The sequence below is a fragment of the Mustela lutreola genome, chromosome 16 (genome assembly GCF_030435805.1).
Source record: "Mustela lutreola isolate mMusLut2 chromosome 16, mMusLut2.pri, whole genome shotgun sequence".
NCBI classification, from domain to species: domain Eukaryota; kingdom Metazoa; phylum Chordata; class Mammalia; order Carnivora; family Mustelidae; genus Mustela; species Mustela lutreola.
The window spans coordinates 40,603,794-40,616,338 of NC_081305.1; the positions used below are offsets into that span (position 1 = coordinate 40,603,794).

The following is a 12,545-nucleotide window of genomic DNA, read 5'->3' on the forward strand; positions in this document are numbered from 1 at the left end:
TTCAGACTCTGGTGTGTCTCTGAGCTTGCCCAAGGATGTTAAAGAGAAAGACTTGTGCAGTCTGGTCCATCTGACTCATCCAGCAGATAAGGCTGTGGCCAGGGACTGGTCTGACACCGGTGGAGTACTGAGGTTTCTGGCGGTTTCTAAATATAGAGCCACCAGGTAGACATGCTAATTCGTTTGTTTATCAATGAGGTGGGGCAGGAGTTCCACCTTCATGTTAAACATTTACCTAGGTCACCTTCCCAGTTCAGTAAGTCAGTCTTCATTTCCCCCAGCAGATCATGGGTATGTTACATTTGCGTTTCAGATGTCCGTCAGACGCTTGAGGCACCTCAAAAAGAGAAACATAAAAAGAACAAAGAAAAACACAAGACTAAGAAAGAGCACAGACGGAGGAAAGAGAAGGTGAGTACCTTCTGGGGTCCTGGGACTGGATGTAGGCTCTGCTGTGCCTGCTTCTGTCCTGGAGACCAGCTCCGCCCCGCCCCCCCATCTGGCCTGCATATCTCCTGGCCAGATGGGGGCAGGCAGACCTCTGCACACCTTGGCAGAAATATAATGCTTCGATTTTCAAGAGCTTTGTTTTTCTTTTAGACAGAGTATTTTAATTATTCAGTTGCACTCAGAACAGTTTATTGCGAACATTGTGAAAAAGACATTTGAATACTTTAGAGTAAGGGTTGAATATTAATAGAATAGCATTAATTAGTCATTCATTCAATATTAAATGAGGATATTATTTGGAACATTTTTTTCTCCACGACTTTGTCATCATTACAAACAGAGATTTGGGTCCATAGCTTGCTATTTGAGGTAAGGGGAACTTGAAGGAGGGATGTGCTTTCCCCTGACACCTCTGCCCCTGTGATCTGTGTGTTTCAGTGATGGCACAGGCTTTTAATTTGGTTAATGTGAGTGTTGGGTCCCAGAGTGCTCTGGGCAGTGGTGGAATGGAGGACAAACAGCTCCATGATTGGCTACCCGACAGAAAGCATTCCTGAGCATGGAAGATGATGGAAGATCTTTTGTAGTGACAGGAAAAACAAAACAAAACAAAACAAAACTGGTGCTGTTGGGTTGAAAACCAAAGTCATTTGTTTCTTACCAGTGTATCTGCACTTCTCTGACCTTATACTGGTTTCTTCTTTGTGCTTTTCCACCATGCTTGTGATCAACTACATATCAGAACAACAAGCATGTCCCAAGCTGTCCCATAGGAGGCTCACTCCTGATGAGGTGTTCTGTCTTTGCTCTTGAATGACTCCAGCAACCAAATGCCTCCTTAGCCTATCCGTAGGAATTGGCCGAGAAACACCCATGTGTCCTCCCCACACCTACCCCTGCCTCGCTGTTCTTTTTCAGAAAAAGAAGCACCGGAAGCACAAACACAAAGGCAAGCAAAAGAATAAAAAGTCAGAGAAGAGTAGTAGTTCTGAGAGTACGGACAGCACCGACAGCCAGAGCGATGGGGAGGGGCCTACAGACCTGTCACCGCAGGAGCTGCTGAGAAGGTAGGCAGTGCGGGACGGTGGTCTTCAGAAACCTCCTGGAGGCTTGTTGGAATCGTGATGTATTACCACTGTGAAAATTCAGACCTTACAGATAAAGCTTCAAGTGGTTCTTTTTTTTCCTAAAGATTTTATTTATTTATTTGACAGACAGAGATCACAAGTAGGCAGAGAGGCAGGCAGAAAGAGAGGAAGGGAAGCAGGCTCCCTGCTGAGCAGAGAGCCCAATGCGGGGCTCGATCCCAGGACCCTGAGATCATGAACCAAGCCAAAGGCAGAGGCCCAACCCACTGAGCCACCCAGGCACCCCCTTCAAGTGGTTCTTGAGCATTTCTTCAAACCTCTCTCTCCAGAAGCCTCTGCCATCAGCTTCCTGCCATCAGTCTTCCTTCAAGACTTTTTTGTTAAGTGTTTCACACACATACACACACACTCACACACACCATACATACACACATGTTTTGTTGCTGTGCATTTTTAAAATAAGTAATACAATTTTATCTAGTGTAAATCAACCAAGTATGAACATGCGGAATGAAGAAATACTGCCAGATTACTTCCGGAAGTGGCTGAATCCACTTCATCTTGTTACTACATCAGTTACAAACAGTTCAGAAATGTTTGCCAGCACGATGGGCGAAGAATGGCATCTGACTTCTAATTTGTGTTTCTGGGGGTAGTACTGGGGTTGAGTGGCTGGAGGACAGCCTTTACCCATATGCTGTCTTGGGAGTAACTTGCTCACATTCTTTGCACAGTGTTGTGTTTTCTGTTACATTGTTTGTTTTACTTGTGTCAGTCAAGTAAGGTACTATTTTACTGATTTTTAGGAATTAAGAAAGAATAATTCTGGATATGAACCACCTGTGTTTTAGTGTGTTACCTGTCATGTGGATTTTTTTTAAAAAAAGATTTATTTATTTATTTATTTGACAGAGAGAAATTACAAGTACACTGAGAGGCAGGCAGAGAGAGAGAGAGAGAAGGAAGCAGGCTCCCTGCTGAGCAGAGAGCCCGATGCGGGACTCGATCCCAGGACCCTGAGATCATGACCTGAGCCGAAGGCAACGGCTTAACCCACTGAGCCACCCAGGCACCCCTGTCATGTGGATTTTAACTGTCTTTGTTGTACAGAAGCTCTAATTTTTGGTGCCCTCAGTTTTACTGATGTTTGTGGTGGTGGGGGTTATGTTTCATATTTTTGTCTCCTAAAGGCCTCCCCTAACCCAGGATGTTACATATGTATGTAAGCTAGTCTCCGGCTTTTATAGTTTTGTTTTTGTTTAATCTGTTTGGATTTTTTTTTTTTTTAATTTTTTTGGTGACCAGAGTAAAGTAGGCATCTAGGTTCCCTTTCCCCAAATGGCTAGCTAGTTGTATTAGTCAAGAGAGTGAACTAGCGCCAATGAGGAAGAATTCTGGCATCCCAGAGGCACAATAGAGGGTAAGGAAAACCAGGGGGGCACCCAGCTGGCTTAAGAGTATATGACTCTTGATCTCAGGGTTGTATGTTTGAGCTCACTGGGTGCTGCACTGGGTGTAGAGAGTACTTAAAATAAAAAAGAAAAGAGATTAATAATTAATAAAAGAAAACCAAGAAAGGTACTCAGGACCCCAGCTTGTTCTGCTTCAGTGCATAGCCCTCCTAGGAGGGAATGGGTGGAGGGTGGCGCTGGGGGTGATTGTGGTTCTGCCTGGATGTCGTAGCCTTCACTGCCACATGGCCTGGCCACCATGGGGCTGGGCAGGAGAAGTCCAGCTTCGGGCTCAGGGTGAAGGGGGAGGGGCACGAGTGAGCCCTGGCCATGTCAGCGCTACACGATGAACCAGCTCATTAAAGGAAGAGTATCTTGGTCAGGTACTCAGTCCCTGTGCAGGCCTGCTCCATTCCCTACTCTGGTTTCATTTTTTCTTTTTTAAACTTTATTTACTTATTTGAGAAAGAGAACGAGAGAGAGCGTGAACAGGGGGAGGAGCAGAGGGAGAGGGAGAAGCAGACTTCCTGCTGTGCAAGGAGCCCAACATAGGGCTCAATCCCAGGACTCCGGGATCATGACCCGAGACGAAGGCAGATGCTTAACCAGCTGAGCCACCTGAGGGCTGCTCTTCTCTGGTTTCTTAGCCATTTGATACTGTTCTGTCTGTCTACCCTGTTTTAATTACTTTGACCTTGTAAGCATATCTTCTGTCTGGAAATACAAGTGCCACCCCTTTATTCTTTTCCATTTACTTCTTCAGAATGGACGATATGTTCTCATGACTCAAAAGTACAAAGGAGAAGAGCATTTCAGTTTCATCCCAAGCCTCCTACAGTGGCTCTGCCCACACCTGTCTCCCTGTCGTCCTGCACACCAGCATTTGGCGGTGGGGGGGGGGGGTGCAGGGGAGGAGCACACCCCGGGCATGGCCCATTTCATCTGCATGCACCCCTGTGAGGCAGACACCTGGGGCCCCTTGTCTGTAGGTGGGACAGCCAGGCCCAGGGAGGCTAGGTCACGTGGTCAGGCCCATGGAACCTCACCAACACCGGAGGGTCTCACCCTTAAGCATCTGGGGCCATCTGATGAGTTGTTCCTGCGGGGGAAGCCTGTCAGTGCCCTTCTGGAGGGTGTGGTGGGAGGGCCGGAGCAGGGGCTTGCTGTGGGCACTGTGCGGCAGATGGAAAACTGGGCACACAGCTGTGAACTGATTGGATATAAAACTCACCGTCAAGAGATCCAGAGCCATGGAACAGCGTATACAGGCAGTGCTGTTGATGGTCAAATGTCTTCAGGCCTTTGGCTTTCCCTATGTGCACTTATATGTACGTCCTTGCACAGGAAGAGGGCTGGAGGGTTCATACACCCCTGAGAGCACCTCTCTCCAAGGGAGGGAGGGTCAGAGTGTGGCGTGCCCTCATCTGAACCTTGTTGCTACAGGGATGGTCCCCACTGCTCCTCAACCCTGAGCCTCCTAGGTTCTCCCCCGGGAGCCTGGAGGGCCCCCCCCCCGTTGTGTCTCACTCCCCTCTGTGCGTTGCCTGTCTGCACCCATCTTCTAGAAGGGGTGGCGGGAGGCTCACAACAACAGGGGTCTCGTCTTCTTTCCCAGCACCTGGCATGGAGTGTCACTCTCGGGAAGGGCCCTGGTGCTTTTCTTCTGGGACCATCAAGTTTGGTTCGGAGAGGAGGCGCAGTCTGCTGTCTCCACCCCTATTCCCCAGGACACTGGCCTATTTGCTGTCTCTGTCAGTTTGTCTTGCCCAGTCTAGAACTTCATAGACCTAGAATCCAACGGTTCAGTAAATGCTGTAGCGCACACACATACATATATGCACACAGACCATACGCTTCAGCTGCATGCATTCTCGTCACCCGATCCAGGGACACCCCAGCAGCCCACGGCCACTTGTGTCTCCTCCCACTTAGCCTGCCTACCCCCATTCCCACAGCTAGCCCTTCTACTGGCCTCTGCCGCCACTGATTACCCTAGCGCTTGGACTTAACCTAAAGGAACCGTGGAGTGGACTCTTGCATGGGCTTGTGGGAGTCCCTCACGCGATTCCAGCAGCGGCGGCTGGCTCGTCCTCATCCTCGTTGCTGCGGGGTGTGCCTTTATGGGACCACAGACTATTCTTCTCTTCTGTTGTTGGGAACATCTGGTTTTTTATTCTGGGACTGTCGAGGAAGGATCTAGAGCCAGTGTGGCCCAGCCCTACTCAATGAATGCCATCATGTGTCCAAAGCCGAGATTGAAGACTGTCAGCTTGGGAAACAGACATGTTTTTTCTTTTCTCCCCCTGCCCCCAGTTCCTTCTCAGAGCTCCTACATGAGATAGGTGAAACCAGGATCAGAACTTGCTTTTATAAACAGGTCCTCATACAAGGTGTGGCGTGTGAGTGTCCCCGTGCGTTCTGAGGGCAACAGAGAAATGATGCTTCCATGGCCTGTGGCCCTCCTCTGTGGTGTGTGGGTACCCGTGTGCCACCAGGACTCGGGGAGGTCTGGCATGCCTGGCCCCCACCGAGCTGTCTGGCTTTCAGTTCTTCCCTAATTGTCCTTTCTCCTTTATTTCTTTTTCCAGGCTGAAAAGTCTTCCACTAAGGAAGCAGTAACTGGATTCTGCCGTGGCCTGTCCCAGTACCAGATCTCCTCCGTGAAGGGAACCCATTGATTGCTTGCTTAATACATTGTACAGATTGTATTTCTATGTAAATTCATGCTGTAAAATAATTTTTAAGACCTTGACATTTCAAAGGCTGCCTTGAAAGGTTGCAGAAATTGATTTCTATTTTTAACTTTAGTTAGTGTCAGAGGAAATAATTCAGACTGTACAGTTTAATTAAAATGGAATTTTTCTATTTTCTTCTTAATTTTTTTATTTCCTGAAACTTTTAAAAAGAAATGAGAAATGAAGGGTTCTCTGTGGTTTTGTTCATGAAGAAAGCCGAGTCCAGATAAGGACAGTTGGACTTAATTAAGGGCTTGTGGGAGAGAAGGAGGTGGTGGTTTCCCTGCTTCTCAGGCACGGGGCTCCTGCCTCTCGTGGTGGGTGGTGGTGGCCAGGAGCCCAGTGGGTGGCCCAGCACCAGCATCAATCCTAGCGGGTGGCCTCAGCCTTTCCGGGTAGATGTCACCAAAGTGTCCCAGACAGTCTCTCAGAGCAAGAGCCAGGGAGTGTGCGCCCACACCCTGGGTCCCACAATCTCCAGGTCCTTGCTCTGCAGCCCTGGGTCCCCGCTTGGGTGCTACCTCATCAGCACTGATGAGACCTTTGAGAAAAGTGCAGCGGTTCAAAGTGACATTATAGAAAGAGCAGAACAGTTTCCAAAGTAGAAAGAAGGAGAAAACCGCTTCTACTTCTACTACTTAGAGATGATAACCCTTAGTATTTGGGAATATCCAAAAAGAAAAAAATATTTTTTCTTTTTAAAGATTTTATTTATTTATTAGAGCAAGAGAGAGCATGAGCAGGGAGAGCTACAGAGTGATGGAGAAGCAGGCTCCCTGCTGAGCAAGGAGCCCCATGTGGGGCTTGATCCCAGGACCGTGGGATCATGACCCCAGCAGAAGGCAGATGCTTAACTGAGCCACCCAGGTGTCCCCACCCAGTCTTTTTCTGTCGGTGACGCTGCTACCCAGCTAGAGGTGACATTTGTTCCCCTTCATTGACAGCGTGACATATTTCCTTCATGCTCTTATATATTGTGTGTCCCCGCCCCGGACAGCTGCATCTGAATTCATCCAGGGCCCATTCCGTAACTTAGTGTCCATTTCTCTGTTGTTGATACCTAGTGGGTTGGCCAGGAGTCCCCGCACAGGCAGAGGGCTACCCAGAAACCATCCTGGGAGACGGAGCCAGGAAGAGCCAAATGGAGGCCGTGGGGATGAGGCTGCTGGTTTCACACGCTTGGCCTCAACCCTTTTGTGCCTGAACTCAAACCCCGTTTTTCTGGGAGTGAGAGTGCTCGGCTTGGAGAGGACGCAGGGGGATCGCAGCGCCCAGGGAGGGCACGTGATTCTGCGGAGACGGGCGCAGGGTGCGGGCACAGGGCGCAGGCGCACGGCGCCGCCGTTCCGGCCGGGCTGGGTGCTGGGTGCTGGGTGCCGGCCACCAGCAGGCTGGGCTCGGAGATGGCCTCCCAACCGCCGTCCGCCCCCTTGTGCTCGGAATCCCTGGATGATGACCTGAAGACCGTGTCCGAGCTGCATAGAGCGAAGCTGCCCTCGATGCCCTCCAGCGATCTTGAGCACCTCTTCCGCAAGCTGCCGGCTGTGATCAGGGCCTATGGCCGCTTCAAGCTGTTGACTTTGGAGGCGCGCCAGAACCGGCTGCTGGCTCCCCTTGACCCCCTAGAGGTCAGCAAGGACTCTCCACCACCCGAGGAGCACCCGAAGTCTGAGAAGAAGTTCTGGGGCGACCAGGAGACCCTCTCGAAGGTCAGACCACAGGGGTGGGGGTGAGGAACGCAGACTTGAACCTCATACGTGGGAGGTCGCAGTGAGCTGGCTAAGGGGAGCCGTGGGGAGCCACTTGGGCTTCACTAGGGGTCCCTGGCAAAACCAAGTGGCTCCCCACGGCTCCCCCTGTACTGGGGGAGGATCCTGTTCCAAAGTGGGGGATCCTGACCCCTCCCAGACTGTGGTTCTGGCTGAGCCTTCCAAATGTCCCCGTGGTGACATTGCCAAGTGCATACCCCAGGGACAATGAAGGAGCCCTCCCTACCCATGAAGCAGTTAGGTCCAGAAGCAACAGATCAGCTTGAGATGCTGGACTTTGTGGCTGGCCTTCAGGACACCTGGGAGCAGAGCCCACAGTGAGGATTGTTGACTGGCTGTGTGATCTCTTCCAGCAAAGTGTGTGTCAGTGCTTTTAGTCATGATATTTATTCTGATTTTTGAGTAAAATTAAAGGACAGCACAGAAGTTCTCAATAGAATACCCCCAAGATTCAAATTCAATAGACTTCAAATGTTCTGCCTTAAAAAAAAAAAAAAAAAAAAGTTCTCCCTAACATAGCAGCCTTGCTCTCACTGCCCAATTTCTCTCTACAGAGGGAAGAAATGCTTCTAGGTTCTTCTGTATCCCTACAGAGATAATTTATGCATTTTTGAGTATATACATGTATATCTCCCCCCCTTACCTTAGACCCCTTATGCACATAGTTTTAAAATTTTTGACTTAGCATATATTAGAGATCTTTCCATATCATAAATAAGCGACTTCCTTGTTCCTTTTTACTGGTAGTATCCCACCAGCTGGCCGTCTTCTAATGACTTTAACCAGTCTCCTGTGGATGCACATGAAGGTGGCTTGTGATTTTTTTTTGACCTAAGATTTTTGTGACCCATGAAGAAGACAGAAGTTGAGAGGGTCTGTAACTTCTCCCAGAGGAAAGTTTCTGACCTAAGCATTCTCTACCTGACCCAACTGCTGATCCCCAGCAAAGGCAACAGAAGGACATTTTCTTCAGACCTGCAAAGACTCAAGAAATGATGCTTCTCTTTGAGGACAAAGTTGCTCAGGGGAGCTCTCCAGCAAACAGAAAAAAAGAGAAAAAAATCTCCCTCTGTGGTGCCCCCCACCCCTGTGCTCTGTTTGCAAATGGAGGGAGCAGGAGAAGCCTGCCATGTCCATGAGCCCTGGACTCTCTCGCTCCCGACCTGGGGTCTTTCCCCTCGGTTCCCACTGGCCCTGCAGTGCCTAGATCAAGGCCCAACGAGGCTATGACGTCTTTATTGATCAAGTGAAGGAATACTACGTATATTAAGAAAAAAAATGATTTTTTTTGTGGTTTTTACAAAAAGTGGACTGTCCTCTATATGCCATTTTTGTTAGTGCCTCCAAATATGTCTCTGTGTATTTGGAACATCTCTCCACAGCTCCTCAGGGGCTCTTTCCCTAGTGAACCCAGAAAATACTATGCCCAGAAAAAAACGCGGAATGGGTGTCCCCAGAAAGGATGATGGGTTGATGGATGCACTGCACCCCGTTCCTGCTATTTGTTGTTTTTTTTTTTTTTAAGATTTTATTTATTTATTTGTTTGACAGAGAGAAATCACAAGTAGGCAGAGTGGCAGGCAGAGAGTGGGAAGCAGCCTCCCTGCTGAACAGAGAGCCCGATGAGGGGCTCAATCCCAGGACCCTGAGACCATGACCTGAGCCAAAGGCAGAGGCTTAACCCACTGAGCCACTCAGGCAACCCCCCTGCTGGTTTTTATGCCCATAATTAAGCTCTGTTTTTTTTTGCCACGAGAGAATGAAGACCACAAGTTGGGCCTGGAGACCGAGACAGCTGCAGAACATGGAGCTGGAGGTGGCCACCCGACGGCCCAGGATCCAGGCACCCACGACAGAAGGGGTCGCATCTGGGGGGACACACATCCCCTGCACACCCTGGGGGGTGGGCAGTGGACCATTTCAGGCCTGCTCCTTCTATCCCCGCTCCCTTCTCAAAATACCCCTTTATTGAAATGTAGTTCACACAGTGCGCAGTTCACCCATATAAAGTGTGGGATTTCCGCGTATTCCCAGAGTCCTGTAACAAGGCCACATCACTGTAGAACACTTCATCGTCTGGAAAAGAAGCCCCATCCCCATTTCTTCTCAGGCCCTCCCCCCAGTTTGAGCCAACCACTGATTCACTCTCTCTCTCTATAAAGTTGCTTCTTCTAGAACTTTCCTAGAAAGAGAACCAAACAGCATGTGGGCTTTCGTGACTGGCTCCTTTTCCTTCCGTATAATGTTTTCGAGGCTCATCCATGCTGCAGGAGGTACTCGTACCTCCTATAATTAAAAGTGCATATATACACGTATAATAAATACATGTTCTATGGATCATAAATAGACTTTGTTCTTTAGAGCAGTTTTTAGTTCAGAGCAAAGGTGAGCAGAAGATGGAGAGATTTCTTGTATCCCCTGCCTCCACACATGCACGGCCTCATCAGCACTCTCCACTGACTGAAATACATGGAAAATTGACGATCCTACAATGATACTCAAAGTCCGAAGTTTACCTTACAGCTTTACTCTGGGTGTTGTACGTTGTGTGGGTTTGGACAAATATATGCCAATGTGTACAGTCATGTTATCACAGAGAGTAATTGCGTTGTCCTAAAAATCCTCTGGGCTCTGCCTGTTCTCTCTCCAAAGCTCCCAACCCCTGGTAAACCCTGATCTCTGTACGGTCTCTCTAGCTTCCAGAATGTCCTATATCTGGATGCATACATTATGTGGGCTTTTCAGACTGGCTTCTTTCACTAGTAATTTCATTAGTAATTTGAAGTCTGCTAACGAGTGTCCTGAGTCTCTGAATGAATGTACTGAATCTTTCATTAGTAACGTGCAGTTTCCTGAATGTGGTTTTTTTTTTTAATGACTCGTGTATTTTTTCATGGCTTGGTGACTTCTTTATTTTTCGCGCTGAAAAACATCCCATTATTTGGATGTACCATAGTTTATTTATCCATTCACCTGCCAAAGGACATCTTCAGGTTTTTCAAAGTTACTTCCAAGTTCTGGCAATTACGGATAAAGCTGTAAAAACAACCGTGTGCGGGATTTTGTGTAGACAGAGTTTTAAACTCCTTTGGATGAATACCAAGGAGTATGATGGCTGCATTGTATGTGAAGAGTATGTTTAGTTTTATAAGACACTGTCAAACTGTCTTCAAAGGTGGCTGTACCATTTTGCATCCCCACCAGCAATGAATCAGAGTTCCTGTTTCTCCACAGTTTGCCAACATTTAGTATTGATAGTGTTCCAGATTTTGGCCATTAAGTATGTGTGTAGTGGTATCTTTTTTTTTTTTTTTAAAGACTTTACTTATTTATTTGACAGAGCTCACAAGCAGGCAGAGAGGCAAGCAGACAGAGAGGGGGAAGCAGGCTCCCTGAGGACCCTGAGATCATGACCTGAGCTGAAGGCAGAGGCTTAACCCACTGAGCCACCCAGGCACCCCTGTGTGTAGTGGTATCTTATGTTGTTTTAATATGCAAACCCCTGATGACAAATGATGCGGAACATCTTTTCACATGCTTATTTGTAAAATAACATGTAATTCACATGTATCTTTTGTGGTGACGTGTCTGTTAAGGTCTTGGCTCATTTTTTTTAATTGGGTGGTTTATTTTCTTATTAAACGTTGATAATTTTGGATGATAATCCTTAATCATATGTGTCTCTTTTTTTTTTATTTAAAGATTTTTATTTTTATTTATTTGACAGAGAGAGATCACAAGTAGGCAGAGAGGCAGGCAGAGAGAGAGAGAGGAGGAAGCAGGCTCCCCGCCGAGCAGAGAGCCTGACGCGGGACTCGATTCCAGGACCCTGAGATCATGAACTGAGCCGAAGGCAGCGGCCCAACCCACTGAGCCACCCAGGCGCCCTCATATGTGTCTCTTGCAAATGTTTTCTCCCAGGCTGTGGTTTGTCTCATTCTCTTGACACTGTCTTTTACAGAGCAGAAGTTTTCAGTTTTTATGTCCAGCTCATCAGTTACTATTTTCATGGACTGTGCCTTTGGCATTGTATCTAAAAAGTCATTGCCATACCCAAGATCACCTAGATCTTCTATATTATTATCTAGGAGTTTTTTAAATTTGCATTTTGCATTTAGCTCTGTGATCCATTTTGTATTTTTGTAAAGGATGTAAGGTGGATGTTTCGACTTAGTTTTCTACATATGGATATCCAGTTGTTCCATTATCATTTGTTGAAAGACTATCATTTGTCCATTGTATTGACTTTGACCCTTTATCAAAGAGCAATTGGTTTTATTCATGTGGATCTGTTTCTGGACTTTCTTTTCTGTTCCATTGATCTGTTTCTCTACCCTTTCACTAGTATTACACTGTCTTGATCACTGTATCTTTTTTTTTTTAAGATTTTATTTATTTATTTGATAGACAGAGATCACAAGTAGGCAGAGAAAGAGGGGGAAGCAGGCTCCTGGCTGAGCAGAGAGCCCGCTGCCGGACTCGATCCCAGGATCCTGAGATCATGACCTGAGCCGAAGGCAGAGGCTCTAACCCACTGAGCCACCCAGGTGCCCCTTGATCACTATATCTTTAGAGTAAGTCTTGAAGTGGTGTAGTGTCAGTGCTTTGTTCTTCTGGATCTTTTGCCTGTCCACATAATCTTTATAATCACTTTGTCAATATCCACAAAATAACTTTTTGGGATTTTGATTGGGATTACATTGAATTCATAGATCAAGTTGGGAAGAACTGACATCTTGACAAAATTGAGTCTTCTTATCCATGAACATGGAATAGATCTCCATTCATTTAATTCTTTGATTTTGTTCATCAGAGTTCTGTAGTTTTCCTCATATAGCTCTTACACATATTTTGTTAGATATATGCCTAAATATTTAATTTTGTGGGGTGGAATTTAAAATTCCACTTGTTTGGTGCGCCTGGGTGGCTCAGTGGTTAAGTGTGTGCCTTCAGCTCAAGTCATGATCCCAGGGTCCTGGGATTGAGCCTTGCATAGGGAAATCCCTGCTCGTTGGGGAGTCTGCTTCTCCTTCTGCGCCCCCCCCCCCCCGC

At 47.4% G+C, this 12,545-nt stretch overlaps 2 protein-coding genes across 2 annotated transcripts in view; both read left to right on the top strand.

Moving 5' to 3' along the window:
• The window catches only part of GPATCH1 (G-patch domain containing 1), a 43,848-nt gene extending 37,994 nt beyond the window's left edge, over positions 1 to 5,854 (top strand). Inside the window, exons 18-20 of the mRNA XM_059151927.1 lie at positions 314 to 411; positions 1,369 to 1,517; positions 5,578 to 5,854. Coding sequence (XP_059007910.1) covers positions 314 to 411; positions 1,369 to 1,517; positions 5,578 to 5,608 — 278 coding nt within the window. The 3' untranslated portion in view covers positions 5,609 to 5,854. The remainder of the gene's footprint in view (positions 1 to 313; positions 412 to 1,368; positions 1,518 to 5,577) is intronic.
• A 70-nt stretch (positions 5,855 to 5,924) lies between these two features.
• WDR88 (WD repeat domain 88) overlaps positions 5,925 to 12,545 on the top strand; it is a 43,358-nt gene continuing 36,737 nt past the window's right edge. The window contains exon 1 of the mRNA XM_059151928.1: positions 5,925 to 7,433. Coding sequence (XP_059007911.1) covers positions 7,128 to 7,433 — 306 coding nt within the window. The 5' untranslated portion in view covers positions 5,925 to 7,127. The remainder of the gene's footprint in view (positions 7,434 to 12,545) is intronic.